At 40.1% G+C, this 19,994-nt stretch overlaps 2 protein-coding genes across 4 annotated transcripts in view; one reads left to right on the top strand and one right to left on the bottom strand.

Moving 5' to 3' along the window:
• Positions 1-15,442, bottom strand: part of Lats1 (large tumor suppressor kinase 1) — a 35,557-nt gene extending 20,115 nt beyond the window's left edge. The window contains exons 1-3 of one of the 3 annotated variants that reach the window (XM_074072361.1): positions 15,027-15,442; positions 7,491-7,974; positions 4,276-4,423 (exon numbers count right to left, since the gene is read on the bottom strand). In XM_074072361.1, coding sequence (XP_073928462.1) covers positions 4,276-4,423; positions 7,491-7,841 — 499 coding nt within the window. In that variant the 5' untranslated portion in view covers positions 7,842-7,974; positions 15,027-15,442. The remainder of the gene's footprint in view (positions 1-4,275; positions 4,424-7,490; positions 7,975-15,026) is intronic. The other 2 variants (XM_074072357.1, XM_020175989.2) reach the window with 2 other exon arrangements.
• A 323-nt stretch (positions 15,443-15,765) lies between these two features.
• The window catches only part of Pcmt1 (protein-L-isoaspartate (D-aspartate) O-methyltransferase), a 58,853-nt gene continuing 54,624 nt past the window's right edge, over positions 15,766-19,994 (top strand). Inside the window, exon 1 of the mRNA XM_074072381.1 lies at positions 15,766-15,784. The gene's annotated coding sequence lies outside the window, so the exon portion shown is untranslated. The remainder of the gene's footprint in view (positions 15,785-19,994) is intronic.

Raw genomic sequence — 19,994 nt, 5'->3', positions numbered from 1 at the left:
TTAATGGAATTTCCAAATAAATGAAATAAGCAGTATCAAAAAAAAAAAAAAAAACCCAAAACAGTACCTTTAAAATGGAGTAGTGTATGGCCATTTGCAAAAAAATATAAGATACATTTTAGAAACTATACAACATACTGTTAGAGCTCAGGAAATGACACTCCACAGAGATCTGACATGTTAAGCTGGAAAGAGACATCTCAGAAGGTCTCCCAGACCTTCCTCTGGCCCCCTCCCTCAATGGTCATTGATTCTCTTTCTCTGAAACTCTTCTAAGGAACACTCCCTTCCCAGAAGGAATTTAGTAGTTAGGAAATCTCATTAACCAGGAAGGATCAGCTATAGGAAAAAAAAATGAAAACCAAATACCAAACCTGGCACCCAGAGGAGCTCTGACTCAGGACCCTGTCTACTCTGGGGCCCATTCATTTCACCTAAAAATCATTTTCTACTTACCTAAAATTGCCTGCAGACCCCACTCCCTCTTCCTTACGAAGAAGGTACTTAAGCCTCGATGATCTGCCCCTTTTCTGAGTTTTTATATTTCATGTGGTTCCTGGGCACATAAATAAATTTGTATGCCTTACTCCTGCTAATCTATTAATTAGTTTATATACACCAACTCACAGACTTGAACCTTCAGAAGGGGAAGGAGGAATTCCCTTTACCCCTTGGTGTCAGATATAAATATACAAGCCAGAGGATTAAAGATTAAATATTAAAAGCTGAACATGGTGACACATATATGTAATCCCAGCACTTGGGAGGGTGAGGCAGGAAGATTGCAAGTTCAAAACCAGCCTGAGCTACACAGCAAGTCCCAGTCTCAAAAAAAACAAAATACAAAAATCCTAACAAACAAAACAAAAGGATCAACTATTAAAGATGAAATAATATAAACACTAGAAAGAACAATAATTTAGGGGTCCCTTGTTTGTACTTCTTAGCAAGGTCTTCCCAAGCAAGAGAAAGGTAGATAGATCTGTATTTAGATCTAAATATAGATCTGTATTTAGATCTTAAAATCACCCTTAAAATCAAAACAAAGCAATAAGAAATACTCATAAATTTGAAAGTTCAGTATTATCTGGGGAAAAACACTTTAGAGAAAAAAGCAGTACATGTTCAGAATGTATAGTTTAACACTTCATTTCATCTAGGCAAGGCACTATTTTGGATCAGTGACTTCAGGGAAAGCCATCACTCTGAACAAACTAGACAAGTCCTCTAGCCATCAGGCTCAATCTTCAGTCAATTAAAGCTAACCACACTATGTCACTCTGTTAAAATGTAAGGTAACACACATGCATAGGAAATCAATGCGAGTCAACTCCCTGTATAGCTATCCTTATCTCAACTAGCAAAAACCCTTGGTCCTTCCTATTATTGCTTATACTCTCTCTCCAACAAAATTAGAGATAAGGGCAAAATAGTTTCTGCCTGATAGCAAGGGGGTAGGGGGGGAGAGGGAGGGGTCGGGGGGTGGGTAAAGGAGGAAGTGGGGGGAAAGGGGGGGAGAAATGACCCAAACATTGCATTCATAAATGAATAAAAGAAAAAAAAAATGTAAGTTTCCACAGCCCTGTTGTTTTACGCCTTCCTTAGAGCCCTCTACATTCGTCTACTTCCCAAACCTTTCCATCACACCTACCAGGCCCTCTGTGCCTCATAACCATCCAATGTTCCTGGATCACTAACCGCTGCTTCAGGTTTTCCTACCACCACCTTAAAGCTAGTTTTCTTCAGTTTTTCTTAGTTTTTTGCAGTACTGGGGTTTGAACTCAAGGCCTACACCTTGAGCCACTCCACCACCCCTTTTTTTGTGAAGGGTTTTTTTAAGATAGAGTCTCTTCAAACTGTGATCTTCCTGATCTCTGCCTCCTGAGTAGCTAGGATTACAGGTGTGAGCCACCAGCACCCGGTTTCTTCTGTTGATATTACTTTTCTTTCAGCCCTTTGAAATTAAGGTTTTCTTTTAAAAATAAGCTGGGCCAAAAGGTGGGGTTCTACCTCCTTCTTTTCCAGTTATGCTTTCAGATCACTATTATTTCTTTTTAAAAAGCAGCTCTTTTGAGGTTCATCCTTCCTGGGCAGGGAAGGAGGAACACTGACTGCTCTCATCTCAAGAGCTCCTACTCATTCATCTACAACTTTGGCATTTGGTCTACCCTAAGCCCTGCAATCATCATGTAACCTCAGCATTCACATGGATGAACCACCCTCTACCCTCATCTTTCAGTTTCTTGACCTTCCCTCCTCCACTCTACCTCAAGTATCACTTTTAAGATATTTCAAATTCTTATATTACCCATATGTGCTTCTCTTTCAAAATCACTAATTCAAGATTTATACTCTCAGACTACAACTTCTTCTTCTCTTTTGTTTAGGCCTATCATAAAAGTTCTTTGGCCTTGTCAAGATCTTCGTCCTCCTCTGCCTTTACAGCACAACTGATCCAATTTAAATTCATGATCCATCACTTCTTTCTTCTCTCTAAAGCATTCCTTTGTTTCTCTCCTCCTTTTTAATCATTCACTAGATGTTTACTGAACATGCACTACATGCTAAGGACTGCTCTAAGCAATCTAAGTACACTGGTGAACAAGATAACAGCCTTGGTCCCATAGAACCTACCTTTTTAGGGGAGGACACAGACAATAAGCAAATGAATAAATGATCAAGGTGACTTCAGAGCAAGATAAATTTTGTGTGCAAAATACAAATGGTGTCTATAGTTTAGTGGTACAGCATGTGCAAAGCGCTTAATTCAATCCCCAGCACCAAAACAATAAAACAGAGGCTAGGGGCATAGTTCAAGTAGTAGAGCTCCTGCCCAAGTGCGGGGCCATGAGGTCAAACCCCAGTACCACTAAAAGAAAAAAAAAATTAAGCAAATGTTAACCAGTGATTAAAAAAATGTGAATGTAAAATGAGATAGTATTTCCACAGCCATTAAACAGACAAAAATGTTAATATGTAGGCTCTACAAATATAGGCAGTCTCGTTGTAAACTAAGAGGGGGAATAAAAGTTAGTACCACCTTTCTGAAGAGCAAGATCTGTAAAAATCCTTGACATTCTGCCAATTAACTTTTAGGAAATCATTAGGTATATACAAACATAAAGCTGTACACGTTAAAAAAAAAAAAAAAAAAAAGAAACCAAGCAAATGTCCAAAATGGGAGACTGGTTAAATAAAGTCTGATAAATCTATGGTGCTATTAAAATTATTTTGTAGGGCTCGGGATGTAGCTCAGTGTAGTACGTGCTATACTACATATAGCATGTGTGAGGTCTGGGTCTAATCCCCAACAGGACAAAATAAAATTTTTTGTAGAGTATTTAATAACAAACTTATGTGCCAGGCATGGTAGCTCATGCATGTATTAATCCCAGATACTTAGGAGGCAGAGATAGGAGGATCACAGTTTGAGGTCAGCCAGGGGGAAACAATTAGCAAGACTCTATCTCAAAGAACAAGTCAGGTGCATACCTGTAGTCCTAGCTACTTGGGAGACAGAGGCAGGAGGATCATGGTGCAAGGCTAGCCTTCTGAAAAAGTATAAAATCCTATTTTAAAAATAAACTAAAGCAAAAATGGTTGGTTCGAGTAATAGAGCACTTGCCCAGCAAACACAAAGCCCTGAGTTCAGGCTACCCTGAAAGCATAAAGTAGGATTTGGTATGATGCTGCTTTTTGTCTTTTGCCGAAACAAGAAGAATCAAAATAAACACATATAACGAATTTAAAAAGACTAGGAAACAGCACACCAAAATATTGTGGTTATTAACAAAGTGTTTCTTTTTTGTTTGTTTTTTGTGGTATTGGGGTTTGAACTCAGGGCTTTGTGTTTGCTAGACAAACACTTTACCACTTAAGCCACACCTCCTCCCTGAGCAAGACCCTTCTCCAAAATAACCAGAGCAAAATGGATTGGAGGCATGGCTCAAGTGGTCGAGTGCCTGCATTGCCAAGAGTGAAGCCCTGAGTTCAAACCTCAGTCTCACCTTAAAAAAAAAAAAAAAAAGTACTTTTTTTTTTTTTTCCAAGACAGTATTTGGAGGAAAAAAGATGTGCCAGTTACAGTACAACCAATCTAGTAGTTCTCCACCTGGACAGCTGCTTATCACAATTACCTACCAACTTTTAAATGTGAGGCCCCATTTTCAAATTCATTTAGAAGAACATTATCATCTTGGGATGTTAGTATATAGTCAAGTATTTTAAAACTCTGCTGTAAGAGAAGAGACTAGGAAAAAATGTCTGATGGATCACCTGGCTTCATGCTGGCATTAACAGGTCTGGCAGCTGCTGCAGCCATCTGCTCCCGCCGAGGATCTTGGTAGCTCATTTTACTAATGAATTCAATTGCTGCTTCTATACTTCTGTTATTGGTTTTCTGAAGAGCTTGTATAACCATATCCTGACATGAAGTTTAAAAAAAAAAAAAGAAACAAAATTTCAATAGTATAATTTTAATAGGAAGGAAAGAAACACTATGAGTTCCCCACTAGAGAAATTTACAATTATGAAGGGAACAGAACCCCAAACCATAATATTAATGTCCTGTTTGTAACTACTAAAAAACCACATAAATCTCAAACTACTAAAGAAAACAAAACCCCTCATATCTTTCAAAGGTTTCTTTAATATTTTCACATTTATATAACGTATTACTGTTCCTTCTAGGATTACCATCTTCAGAGTAGTATCTTAGCAACATGGTTCTGATTATTTCTCATTCTTAATTTCTTTCTTGTATAAACACAAATTAGATTTTTTTTTTAATAAAGTCTCTTTCAAAATATTGGAAGCTGGGGATATAGTTCAGTGGTAGAGTACTTGCCTAGCATGTGCACAGTCCTGGGTTCTATCCCCAGTGCCATATACAAAATATTGGAAATAACTTTTTTGTATCATTAAAGAATTTTATTAAGCACCTTTGCCACTATATATACCAGTAAAAGAGCTACACAGTTCTGGGTTTTATCCTTTAAGAGTTTATATTTTCAGGGAACTCTACTTAGAGGGACACGCACACAGAAAGGAAAAAATACTTAGACTAGATATAATTATGTGAAGACTTTAGGAGGATTGATAGCATGGTGGAAGAAACAGGATTTGGAATCAGATACAAGGTTGAGCTCCAACAGCAAAACTGGGTGGGCAGATTCTTCAACTCTAGTAAGTTTGCAGGGCTGAGGTGGGGATTAAATGGAAACAAAAAGCCATGTAAAGCATGTAAGCACAGTGGCTAGAGTTCTGATGCTGGCTGTCCTCCTCTACTCTGTCTTTTATGTGAAATGCAAATGGAAATTATACACTTACATGCAGGAAGTACAGACAGACACTTCTCAAGAGAGAGGAAACTTACCTGTCCTACAGGATATAGCATTTTAAATGGCATTTAAAATGAAGAATGGCTTAGAAAGAGGAATGAGTGAACAGACTACTAACAGGTGACTATCCTATGTAAAATGACTGGAAATGAACATGAGACCAAAAAAAAAAGGCTGAGGTAGAAACCTGTTGCCCACCCAATATCTATTTTTCACTTTTCTTGGGAATGTTACTGATCTTTTTGGAAGAAACAAGGGTGTCTGGAATAATTCTGATATCTCTGATTTAGGTTCTGGTTCTCCTTGAAACCCTGATTTCTAGGTGTTAGATATGATATTCTGTGCTAAAGCATTTGCCACCAAGAAGTAAAATCCAAGAAACTCAAAAGGTCCCAGGTTCTGACATCTTAATAGGCTGAGTCAATGAAAGCCATTTAAACAAAATCATTGTCTTGATTAAAGAATTATTTGGATTTTTGTTAAAAGCAATCAAACTAGGGGCTGGTGTAGTACCTCAAGTAGTGGCATGCCTCCCTAGCAAGCATAAGGCCCTGAGTTCAAACCCCAGTATTGGACAAAAAAAAGTGCAACCAAACTAATCCCTAGCTGAAACAAAGGTACAATGTGGTCTCATTTTATGCTCTCCTATTAGGCTTTGCAAATTTGTAATGAGATGTAAAGAAGTTAATATGTCTTATTTAATATGCAAATTAAAAACAATACAAATCACCTAAAATTAAAATTCATCAGTTAAGTATTTAATTTGAGAACTGGTTAAACCAGGTAACTATTTATGCCATTATCTCTTATCACTAGCAAGGAAACTGGCACCTACTATCTTTTTCCAATATTATGGGGATCATGTTTTTGTCAAATGCACCAGAATTTCAGCCTGCAATTTTGGTGATTATTATTCTGCCTTTTTAACATATGTGTGTGTGTGTGTGTGTGTGTGTGTGTGTGTGTGTGTGTATATATATATTTACTGCTGTGCTTTAAAATATTTTTACATATGTAACAATGTCGACCAAATGTTCTTTAAGTAGGGGTGTTAGTGCAGTGTGAGAGAGCACCTTGAAATCAATAACTCTGGAATGTGTTATGTGATAAGAAAACATTAGATCCACATAATTATGTCTCTGTTTTTCATGTTCATATGCAAAATACACTCCAGTTATTGTAATATCTACATCCTCCAAGAATGCAACAATTCTATTTAACATTTATTCCTATGAGACAGTTAATCTTGAAATAGTTGAGCTTTTAAATCTACAGAGAATACATTCACCAGAAACAGTCTCAAAAAAAAAAAAAAAAAAACCCAGGTGTGGTCACATGACTGTGATCCCAGCACTTAGGAGGCTAAATATTGAAGATTTGGCATAGCCTGAACTGAAATTTCATTTCAGTTTTGTGTCTAAAAGTGATGTGTATATAACTGCTTAATCAAATCCATGATTATTATTCTTTCTATAGACTTAAACCTCATACCCATTTTTCCAACAACCGCTGAGCACACCAAACTCACATTTCACACAAAAAGAAGTCCTTCCTCTACCCTCACCTGTGGCTTTCTTCAACTGCATTTCCACTCTGACTTCATGACCTGGCCTTTTAAATTCTAAGAACTCCAGAATTTAGTGATAGGTTGCACAGAAGAAACTAAGGAAATAACAATTGTTTTGTTGCAATAATTAGAACTGTAAACAAAACATTCTTTGTTGATGGAATACACAAATTTGTATACACTTTAAATTCTTTAAAAGGAAAACATTTCAGCATTAGCTCACCTAAGCTGTTATGTAAGGCCAGGCAGGCAGCTAGGCAGGCTGTTGGGAGGATCACAGTTTGAGACAGCCCAGGCCAAAAGTTAGCAAAATCCTCATTCTCAATCAACAAGCCAGGCACAGTGGTGTGCACCTGTAATGTCAGCTATACAGGAGGCATTTGCCAGCCCTGAGCAAAAATGTGAGACCTTATCTGAAAAATAACTAAAGCAAAAAAGGGCTGGGGGGGCATGTGGTAAAGCACCTGCCCAGCTAGCTAGAGGCCTTGCGCTCAAACTCCACTACTACCGGTTTAAAAAAAAAAAAAAAAGTTATGCATTACAGGGTAAGAAGAACCATTCCCTTTGTCTTTAAAAGTTCTTACCTCATCAAACCCAGCAGCCTGCAAATCTTGAAACATCTGTGGATTAACTTCTGAAGTACTCCGGGAGGAAGAACTTGTTTCATTTGCAAATGGTAATAGAGAGTTTCGAATTTCTTGCAAGGCCTTGTGATGTGTCCCAAATTTGGGTGGATTTCTGACTTGCCGAGGATCTTCGGTGGACATTTTGCTCACATTATGTTCAGCCTTAGCAGCATCAGATGGCTTGGATAAATTCCTAAGGGATTCTCGAATTTCTTGCAACATCTGTCGGCTGCTGCCAGTGTAGTTACTGGCAGGAAAGGTCTTAGGCCTCATTTGTCTATATCCTTCTGGCTTTTCGCTCCTCTTCATGAAAACATCTATTCATGTAACCCACAAAGAGGACTTCTTTAAGAGCCACTTGACAAATTCAGCACTTCCTCTTGAGCAAAGGTGAAAAGGATTCTTTGAAGAGGCTCACAGAAATGATAAAATGCTTTATAATCTAAATAACCCAAAAAAAGAAAAATAAACAAAAGTGATAAAGTGATTAATAAAGCAGTACCATGTATTAGGGAAAATTCCCACTGATAGGATTTAAGAGATCCAGATTGTAATTCTTGCTCCATTAGGGATTACTATAGGATGAGGACAAGTCACTTAGCCTTGCTGTGCCTACTTCATAGTCTCTAAAACAGATTTACCTTATTTACTTCATTTTTTTTTTTGGATGGGACTAGAATTTGAACTCAGGGCTTCACACTTGGAAAGTAGGCACTCTATTATCTGAGCCATACTTCCGGTCATTTTCCTCTGGTTATTTTGGGAGATGAGGGTCTCAAGAACTATTTGCCCAGGCTGGCTTCAAACTGTGACCCTCCTGATCTCAGCCTCCCAAGTAGTTGAGATTATAGGTGTGAGCCACTAGCACCCAACTTTCTTATTTACCTCAATCAGTAGTCATGATAGCAAAATAATTTTAAGAGCACTTTAGTAAGCATACAGAGTATATAAAATAACCAGGGATTACTAAGTGAACCTTAGGCAACCCTCTCATCGTCAACTTCATCTAGTGGCTCCAATTTTAGATTTTACAAATTAGACTTCAGTTTAAGATTCCTTTAGAAGGGTTATTGCTGCTTTAAAAGGGTTTTTATGCCACCAGTCCAGAAGATTCCCTATGCATCAAAAACAGATGCTTGAGTTTATTCCTCAGACTGCAGAATGGAACCATAGAGATGGTAAGGTTATCAAAAAAGGGGCAGAAAAGGATGTGAGGTCAACTTCTTTTATTCCTCATTTATGCATGAATGTCTTCTACAACACACTGGAAGAATCTAAGGTCTACTTAAATAATAAAGTCCCCACTGATTGGGAAAATTACTAAGTAAAGAAAGTCATTCCATTTGTGACCTGCAGTAATTTCACTGGGTGCCTCCTGAAAGTCTGTTATTGGTCAGTGCTAAACAATTTTACCTGTCTTCTCAATGAACTGTCCTACTAGCTCTGTGAGATTCGTTGGCTATTTCCACCTTATAAAAGAAGAAACCGAAGTTCAGAGAATTTGGGTCAAAGAGTATGAAGGCCAGACATGATGGTACATGCGTATAATCCAGCACTAGGGAGGCAGAAGCAGGAGGTCTCCTGTTCAAGGCCAGCCTGGGTCACATGGTGAGTTCAAGGACAGCCAGGTTACATAGTGAGACTCTATTCCCCCTACCCCTGCCCCACAGTTGCCCCCTCCAAAAAAAGAGTATATAAGTAGTACTGCTAGGATTTGAAGCACTGTAATTCTCATGTACTGGGAGCTTATTTCTGTTCCCACAGATGTAACTACCACTCATGTTACATAAAGATATGTATAGACAGATATGTAATATCTTTCTCGTCATTTAGTTTTCTGCCCTTTGTTACATCCTCAAAGAATGTTTCTTGGCCATCTCATTACCCTGTTTTATTTTCTTGATAGAACCTATCACGATCTAAAATTGTCTTACTTAGGCTGGGGGTGTGGCTCAAATTCAAACCCAGTCTCACCACAAAAAATAAAAGAATGATGTAGTTCTACCTTTTGTGTCCGTGTATGTTACTGAGGATTTGAATCCAGGGCCTCATGCATGCTAGGTATACACTCTACCACTAACCTACATCCATAGTCTTTTTCAATTATTATTATTTTTAATTTTCAGACAGGGTGTGGCTAAGTGGCCTCTCATTTGCAATCCTCCTGCCTCAGTCTCCCAGATAGCTAGGATTATAGGCATGTACCACTATGCTTAGTTAGGATGTAGTTCTATCTAACCGTACTGACATGAACAGATTCTACAGTGTATTCTTAAAGAAAGAGCAAGTGGTGGCACATATATGAATCCTAGCTCACAGGAGGCTGAGGCAGAAGGATCATGAGTTCAAGGCCAGCTTGGGCTACACAACTAGACCCTGTCTCAAAAAACAAAAATAAAAAAGCCAGTTGCCAATGGCTCACACCTATAATCACAGCTACTCAGGCAAAAATCAGCAGGCTCACAGTTCAAAGCCAGTCCCTAGCAAATAGTTCTTAACATTCTATCTCAAAAATACTCAACACTAGCAGGATGTCTCAAAAGTAGAGCGCCTGCCTAGAAAATGAGTCCTGGAGTTCGAACCACAGTACCACCAAAAACAAAACAAAACAAACAAAAAATAGTGATGGTTGTACAGTTCTGTAAATAAGCTAAAAAACTCTGAATTATGTACTTTATATAAATTTTAAAATTATTTTATTATTGAAATATACACCATATAACATAAAATGTGCCCCTTATCTCTGCCTCCTGATTGAGTAGGATTACAGACATGAGCCACTGGTGCCCAGCTTGCCTCTTATTTTTGAGATGAGGTCTTGCTATGTACCCTCAGGGTACAGTCAATCAAACTCACATTTCTCCTGCCTCAGCCACCAAAGTAGCTGGGATTATAGGCATGTACCATGATTTCCAGCTTAAAAATTGTCTTTTGAAACCAGTTTCATAAATAGTATCTTAAAAGAGCTGTTAAAGATAAAATCATTTTTTATTTTTAAAATTTATATTTATGAAAATTAATTATGTAGCCAACCCATTTACAGCAGGCCTGAAACAAGATGAATGAATCCTTGTAGCAGACCACCAGAAGTACACTTTATTGATGACTTTGCCTTGCAATGTAATTAAAGGCATTAATAATTGCCAAATTTAGGGAAGATTACAGAATTTTCAAAGGTAAGAGGTTCATGAAGTACATGAAACATTTGTGAAAACCTGTGAAATAGGCCAGGCATGGTGGCTCACACATATAATTCCAGCTACTTGGGAGGCAGAGATTAAGAGGACTGAGGTCCAGGCCAGACTGAGGGAAAAACACAACACCCTATATGATAAATAACTAAAGCAAAAAGGTCTGGGGGTGAGGCTCAAGTGGTAGAGACCCTATCTAGAAATCTCAAGACCCTGATTCAAACCCCAGTATCACCATTAAAGAAAAAACCCTTAGAGTTATCTCAGAAGAAGCTGTTTAATTTCCAGAAATAAATAATGAAAAGAAAAAAAAAAAAAAAACTAAGAGTGTTAACACACTTTTTAATATACCTTAAAATTATACAGTAAAAAAAAAAAGAGTTTAAATATAATTAGCTAGGGTTATAAAAAGCTGAATGTCATCATGATGCCTGCCCAAAGTAATTCAGAAGGATCCTAGATTCTGAATATAAGGCTGAGACCCAAACTTAATTGTGGCAGATGAATGTGGCATACAATATGCTATTCATGATGAATAAAACCCTGAAATAAGTAGATAGTTTGTCTTACATTTAATGGTATTTCAGAACTGAGAAAATGACAGTTCAATCTTGGCCCTTTTAATTCCTATATACTGAATTTCATCATGTAGATGTACTATAATTTATTTGTGCTCTATGGATGGACATTTAGGTTATTTTCCCTTTTTTTCCTATTATAAAATAATGTTCCAAATACTGATAACTTCAGTTATATTGGCACTATTCTAGCTCTAAGGATGGGTGGTGAGTCCATGGATATTTTCATTTTATTATGCTTTATAGCTTATATATGTGTATAGCATATTCCTTGGATGTAGCAAAATCAGTTTAATAAAAGTATGCTGCAAGCCAAGAGTGGTAGGGCACACTTGTAATCCCAGCACTTGGGAGACTGAGGCAGGAGGACAGAGTTCTAGGTGGGCTACATGGGGATCCTATCTCAAAAAACCAAAAGGAGAAAAATCAAAACAGCTACAATAAAAATTCTTGTGCATATACTGTTGCACATTCCTTAGACTAAATCCCCAGAAGTGGAATTACTGGATCAAAGAGAATGCATATGGCTGGAGGTACAGTTCAGTGGTAGAGTGCTTGCCCAGCATGCACAAAGCCCTGAAAGAAAAACAAAACGAAAAAGCAACCAAAGAACTCCACAAATACCCACATAAAAGGAAGTGAATATTTAAAATTCTCATAGTTATCGTCAGAATGCCTTCTGGAAAGGTTGTACAAATTTACAATCCCTTCAACAACGTATGACCAATACTGGCATGATAAAGATTAGTAATCTTTATTACTAGAACATGTAGAAATTCAAATTAGTAATAGGCAAATAGAATTTTAAAATAGTTCTTCCAAGCAGAATAGCTTACCTCTTTAATTCATGGTACAATGGTGCCAGATTAGTATTCCTAACGAGCAGCAGTTCTAGTCACATTACTTCCCTATTCCATAGCCTTCCATGACTCCTTCCTTCCATGACTCCTTTAATCTAGTGGTTAAAGGAAGAGCTCTGGAGGCACACTACCCAGGTATGACTCCCAGATCTGCAACTTACTAGCTGTGTGACCTTGGGCAAGCTGCTTAGCCTCTGTACCTCAGTTTCTTCATCTTCAAATGTGGGCAAAAATATGTTCTCAGGAGTCATTAGAAGACAATAACCAACATACATTGAGTCAGGTGCTCATTCTAAACATCTGACGGGTATTAAACTTTACTTAAAGGTAGGGTTGGAGGTATATAGCTTAGTGGTAGAATGCTTGCTCAGCATACGCAAGGCCTGGGTTTGATCCCCAGAGAGCTGGTTATTATCTTATCTCTCCCCCATACTCCCCATTATCTCCGTACTTGTAACTTATACTCTAGCTAACACCAAATCACTGGCTCTCAGTGAAACATACTTTGTGCTTTCTATTTTCATGTTCTTACTCATCCTGTTTATTCTTCCTGTGAGAGCCCTTGTCATACATCTTCTTGTAGAAATTATATCCAACCTTCAAGAATGCCTCCTCTAATAGAAATGTCCATTGAACTCTCAGCTGTTATCCTTCTCTGAGCATGAAATGCATTTTGCACATTTCAAATAAAATATTTGCTTTTGTCTTATTCATGTTCTTGTTTTTCCTGCTAGGTCACAGATTCATAGACCATAAGGTGTCTGGGAGATAATTCCCCCCCCCCCCCACCAAGGGAATGTATCTAGAGAAGTTAAGTAACCTGTATGAAGTCATGTAGCCAGCTGGAGGTAATGCTAGGGGAGGACTCCATACATCCTATAATCTAGCCTAGGGTGTGATAATCTAATCATCACACCCATATTTTGAGCCTCCTAAGGGCAGAGATTATGACTCACTCTTGCTTTAAAGGGGCACCTAAATTCCTTACGCTGAAGAGACATAACTTCTAGTTTTTGGAAAGTTTGGACCCACATTTTCAAAAATATGAATTTCTGTAAAAGAATGCTGGTTTTTGTCCAACATAGGGAAAAAAAAAAAGGTACCATTACAGAATAAGACTTCAAGTGCTACCTTGGGTTGTATTAAGTTTATAAAAAGATGACCTGCTTCAATGCTTTGACCACATCAGAAATGAGAATGACAACAACATGTACTGTTTCTTAGCAGTACAGTCTTATTTTTCCAGAGAGCAACATCCACAAATGTCTGCACACTAACATTTTCTTCTGTTTACTTTCTAACAATCAACTGATCAAAAGTGAAAACAGCTGAACCTGGTGGCACAAACTGGTAATCCCAGCTACTGAGGAGTCTGAGGCAGGAGGATGGCAAATTCAAGACCAGCCTAGGCAAATTAGCATGACCCAATCTTAAAAAAAAAAAGCTGGGATGTAACCCAGCTGTAAAGCGTTTCCCTAGTATGCACAAGGTCCTGAGTTCAGTCCCCACTACGAAAACAACAACAAAAAACCCCATCATGTTGTTCAATGACACCCCTAATATAAACAGTGCATCTAAAATAACTAAATTACCAGACTAGGAACTATTTCAAGACTACATATATACGTATATAGAATAGTGACTAGGCTAAACATAAAAAGCAAACACAAAAAAAAGAAAAACTCAACCTATAGAATGAAAGTCATATCATACATTAAAATATGTAGTAGAAGTATTTTTTAATTATTTTGGGCAGGAGCAAGGCACATTCAATTAACAGGCACAGAAAGAATGTGCCTTTCCCAGCAGGAGCCATGATCCAGTTTCTTGCAATAGCAGCCTATCAGAGGAACACAATGCTACTTCTTTTACCACAAAATCAGTCAAATTCCTCCACTGCCTTAGGGAATCAATTAGCCCATTTTACCTTTCTACTTCTTTAAAGGCAAGAGAAAACCTTAGTTAAGACAATCACAAATGTAGGTATATTCGTTACAACCATAATGTCCTATCTTTTCTTCCTCAGGGAGGAAAACTGATAAAAATACTTTTTAACCCTCGATAAATAATCCATAAAGATTTGACAAGTTTCATGATCTCAGGCATTCAAATCCATTTCCAAAACTGGAAACTGTGTGAGTGAAGATTACTTATTGCTCACTTGACTTACAAATAAATTCTAGATGATGATGTCTTAAAGGCCACTCTTACTTTTGAGTGAACAAAGATGAAACTTTGTTCCCGTACAAAATGACTTTCAATTGGAGAAGTCAGAGAAGGGTGAAAGCCACCTGAGAGTCATCGAAGTTCTCTTTCAAGTTATGATAAGCAATGCTCCCCTGATTTTCTTTACATACACCTATTCCATAAGGCACCTCCATCTCTCCCACCGCTTCCACGCATGAACAGTGAGCTAACGTGGGAGCGGACAGGAAAGAGGGATCCCTGGACCGATCGAGGCGGCTGCGATCCAAAGACCTGTAGCCGTTCTAGTGACTTCTTCAAAGCCATCTTTCGCTTTCCTCCCCTCTAGACATGTTGGGGTGGGGAGGGGCGGGAGGCACCGTCACCGCGAGGCCGCCGGCGAGGCAGGTCTTCCCTAACCTGCACCTCCAGGCCAAAAAGCCTGGGGCTCTTCCCGCGGCGCCGGGTGCGGCCAACCCTCGCTTCCCCAGGGCAAGGCTCAGCTCGGGTCAACGCAACCAGCCAAGCCAGGCCCGGACCGGGCCGGCTCAGCCCGCCCGTCCACTGCAGCCCCTGGACCCCCGCCAGCGGGGATGGGCGTGGGCCCCGGCGGCCACCGCCCCGCCGACTCGGACTCGGGAGGAGAGTGAGCCCCACCCGCTACGCCGGCTCCGGACCTACCTGCAGGGGACAGCGGGGCTCCTGGACAGCGGCCACGGGCCCGAGGGCAGGCGCCGAGGCGGCCGCAACCTGTCTCAGGGGCCCCAAGTGGCCCTGGGGGCTTGGGATGGGGCAGGGCGGGGAGAGACGCTGGGGGCCCTGCCGCGGGCCAGAGTGGCCTGTCGCGGGGGTCGCGGGGACCTGGCTCTCCCCTTAGCACCAGGCCACCGCCGCCGCCGCCATTTTGCCTTCCACTTCGTGTCGCCGCCGCCGCACTCCGCCGTAGGTTTCCCGGATGTAGGCATTTCCCGGCGTCGCTTGCGCGGGGGCTGAGGACTGGGGGCTTCTGGCCTCCCCGAGCAAGCGCACCGTCTGCGTCCTCGGGCCCGGGCCGCTCGCGCGCGGCCCGGAACGTGGCTGAGCGTCGCCCCACGTCGCTCCCGCCCGCTGCGGCCGGCGGGACTCGCCCGCGTTCGCGGCGGAGGCGCTCCCCGCCCAGACGCCCTGCGTGGGAGCAGCATCAGGGTCGCTGAGACGACCGAGACGCCTCTCCTCGAGCCTAGCTCCTGGAGGAGACCGCCACGCACACCAGGATGCGAGATTTGGGGCTTCAAGAAGACCTGATTCTTGCTTAGCTCTCTCGCCCGGTGTAAGCCCGTGAGCCTCGAGTATAGGTGTTTTCTGAGTCAGCCAGGACATATTGGTTAGCAGAGTTCAAAGATCTGTCATCCGAATCCGCACGAGGTCGTTATCGCCGTAATTGGAATAACGGTGACAGAGTGAGAAGAGGTTTATTTCTTGTTACGTTGAATTGAAGTGTAGGATGGGATGATTGGCTTTGTGCTGTTTGAATGTACTGTCTATCCTTGTGGGGGAAGGGGGGGAACGGGGAGTATCTCCTGCTGTGGAGCCCGACCTGGCTTCGAACTCGCAATCCTCCTACCTCAGCCCTCTCGCTCTGCTGTCCACCTTTTGTAAATACCAATGCCTTTGCCAATTTTGCCTCTAGAAAATATATACAATTAGTATTTTCATATATTTCCTTTTGTTATTTCTCTACTAGAGACTGACAAAAAAAATTGAAGGCTATTTTTTTCTGATGTTAAAATAATCACTGGCTACTATATCCAAAAGTTTGAATGTGAAAGTCTCTGTTAAAGTTAGATTACATTGGAGGGAGAGGCTAGCAGCTTGGCTCAAGTGGTAGAGCACCTGTTTATCAATTGCAAGGCCCTGAGTTCAAGCCCCAGTACTGCCAAATAAAATCACATTTCCGCGGATGAGTGTAGCTTAGCATGTGCGAGGTCCCAGGTTCAATCCCTGGGGCACCAGGCAGACGCAGACAACACACACACACGCGTCAAGATCATTGCTTGAAATTTTATTTCCCACGAGCAAATACAGAGTTTACAAGAATGTAGAGGGTATGTCCCAAGGTGGCCCCTATACCTAGAAGGTCGTCTTCAACTGGAGGACTAAGTAATCTACAATGCCCCTTTCAGCCCTAAAATTAAGTGAAATACGTGAATCTAGAATATTCACGCACCCGCTTGCCCTGCCCAGAAACGTTAAGCATCTGAAAGCCTGTACCACCCCCAGAATTTTGTCATTTGTCACCAACCCCGGGAACTTCATTTAAGATCCTCAAGTCTCTTTAAACCCAAGGAGTATCTCCATAAACCGTTGTCTTAAGGTAAATTTCTAGATAATTCAAGAAACTCAGTGAATTGCTTATGTAGGCCTGAGTCTTGGGAACTATTTCCCCTGGCTGGCCTCAAACTACAGTCCTGATCTCTGCCTCCCAAGTAGCTAAGATTATAGGCATGAGGCAGATTGTTCCAGTTTTCCCCCGTTGGGAACTTTCAATTGACTTCTGTATTTCTTTGTCATACTGCCACTTTGTCATAGTGCCTTTTTGGTACTATAAGATGTGCCAAGCTGTCTTGTATATTTTATTACCCCTCCCCCATCATTTTTCCAGTGAAATCTACTTTTCCTTGGAGAATGGTATTGAAAACCAAATCTGGGCGCTAGTGTGCTTGTTGCTTCTGAGGTGTCATTGCTTCTAGTACCTCTCTGGCTAAGAGATTTTGTTTTGCTGGTGCTAGGGATCAAACTGTGGGCCTTCAACATTGCTCAGAGATTTTTAAATTTATTTCATACTGTGCAGGGATACAATGGTTTTGATTTATTGAAGCTATTATTTTTGTAGCCTATTACAGTTTAGCTCCATGGACTACATAAAATTCACTTTGAGAGTCAATGTGTTTCTGATGGCTGTGAGTCGGGCAGGACTGTCAATTACTGTCCCCTAAAGTACAGTCATGACAGTTTGGAACTGGACATTTTAAATTAATTGTTCTTTTAAATCTGATCAGCTAGGTTGTAGTTATTCTATCTTCCCTACATCCAGTGTGGTTTCCTGCCCTCTTCTTATACCTCTAATGTAGCAAAATGTTGCTGTGAATTTTTTAAATGTGAAGATGATTATTAATACCTAGTTTTAGTTCTATGCTGACATTTCACATTAATGGTGGTTCAGGATGATATTAGAAAAGTTTGAATAATTGCAAATCATATTTTGGGTGTCCCAGGTTTTGTATTTGGAAAACATGAACACTACTGGTGCTTCAGACATTCTGTAACTATGAGCTAGACACCATATTCAAAGCATAGGCTTAAATGAAGGTTCAATATAAACTATATACTGGTAACCTTAGTATGCATCTTGGAAAAGATTCTAGAATGGGCTATTGAAAGTTGCTTCCACAATAGTATGAAATAGAAGTATTATTCACAAGAGACAAGGAATTTTTCAATTATGCCTAGGTTTTGGTAAGATGATACCTACAGTACAAATATTTTCTCACAGTAGTTTTGTGGACAAGATGATAGGGTGGAATGTCAATAAACTAGGTTTGTTCACAAATATTTCAGTAATTGTGGCCAAATACTGAAGATCCATGCCTCACTGATAATTGAGAGTACTCCAGCAGACTGCCTAAGACATTCAGCCCAAACCATTTAACCTAGCTCCTAATCAACAAGTGAGAGGATGCTGGGCAATTCTAAAAATAAACAGCTTTTACAGAAGATTCAAAGGAGACTGTTAGTACTTTCCTATACTGAAATGAAACTGTCTTAGAACAATAGTTGTGTAAGTATCAAAGATCATCTACATTAACTCAAGAATGTGGGAAATATGGTTAAGTATGGTGTGTGAAATTTAAGGATTTAAGTTCAACTAACCAACAATCTAACTTGAGAAGACAAATTTAACAGAAGTTGAAATAAGCTGAGAGCATTACAAAGGAATGTTGTACCTAGTACAAGGATGCTAGTTTCTGTTACACTGTCAGCAAGGCAGACACCACCAAGAAGTGTTCATTTTGAAGTCACATTTAAAAAAGAAGGCCACTGGCAAACAAGGTTTTTTTCTTATTGAGAGAGAGAGGGAGAAAGAGAGAGAGAGAGAGAGAGAGAGAGACTCACTATGTACCTCAGGCTGGCTTCAAATTTGAAAGCTTCCTGCTTAAGCTCTCTGAGTGCTGGGATTATAGGTACCCTACCACACCTGGAGTATTATTATTTTTTGGCAACACTAGGATTTGAACTTAGGACCTAATGCTTGGTAGGTAGGTGCTCTTACCACTTGATCAACTCCACCAGCCCTTTTCTTTTTTTTTTTTTTTTCATTTTTCTTTTATTATTCATATGTGCATACAAGGCTTGGTTCATTTCTCCCCCCTGCCCCCACCCCCTCCCTTACCACCCGCTCCGCCCCCTCCCGCTCCCCCCCCTCAATACCCAGCAGAAACTATTTTGCCCTTATCTCTAATTTTGTTGTAGAGAGAGTATAAGCAATAGGAAGGAACAAGGGGTTTTGCTGGTTGAGATAAGGATAGCTATACAGGGCATTGACTCACATTGATTTCCTGTGCGTGGGTGTTACCTTCTAGGTTAATTCTTTTTGATCTAACCTTTTCTCTAGTACCTGTTCCCCTTTTCCTATTGGCCTCAGTTGCTTTAAGGTATCTGCTTTAGTTTCTCTGCGTTAAGGGCAACAAATGCTAGCTAGTTTTTTAGGTGTCTTACCTATCCTCACCCCTCCCTTGTGTGCTCTCGCTTTTATCATGTGCACCAGCCCTTTTCTTGAGATGGATTTTTTTGAGATAGGATCCCGTGAACTATTTGTCTGGACTGGCTTCAAACCATGATCCTCCTGATTTCTACCTCTCAAGTAGCAAGGTTTATAGGCATGAGCTCCTGGCACCTGGCCTATATCTGGAGTATTTTTTTTGCTTTCTTTTTCATTTTATTTTTAATATTTTTTCTTATTATTGTGCTGGGGGTACATTGTGACATTTACCAAAGTTCTTACAATATATCATAGTTGAATTCACCCCCTCCATCATTCTCCTTTATCCCCCCACCCATTCCTGGAATCATTTCAACAGGTCTCATTTTTCCATTTTCATACATGAATACATATTTCCACCCATCTGGAGTATTTTTAAAGAGAAAACAAGATTGAGTTCAGTTCAAATAGTGACTCACTGCATACTGTGGATCATACTGTTAATACAACTTTAAGGCATGGGCCCTGGTCTTGATCTGGGGTCCAGTAGAGGGAAACAGGCTTCTTAACTAAGTTCTGCACAAAGGGCTTTTGAAGCAGAGTACAATTTCCCTCATAGTAGGAAGCCAGGGAAGGCTTTCTGGAGAAAATGATACCTAAAAATAGGAGTTAGCCAACAAAGGCTGCAAAGAGAACCTTGCCTACAAGGTAACACTAAAAGGATTAGAAACATTTCTCCTGAGAAGTTACTAAAGGTTTAAAAACTGAACATATGAGAATAGTTAAATGAACTTTGTGGCTCCTGAGATAAGACAAATGAAGCAAATTTCTGTCAGTGTATGAATATTCATTCAGCAAAACCCAACATTAAAGCATCCCAACATACTGCAGATTCAAATGTGACATAATTG

This window comes from Castor canadensis, chromosome 1, assembly GCF_047511655.1.
Source record: "Castor canadensis chromosome 1, mCasCan1.hap1v2, whole genome shotgun sequence".
NCBI classification, from domain to species: Eukaryota; Metazoa; Chordata; class Mammalia; order Rodentia; family Castoridae; genus Castor; species Castor canadensis.
Note: the sequence above shows the minus strand (reverse complement) of the source record. Positions and strands in the feature narration are given on the sequence as shown.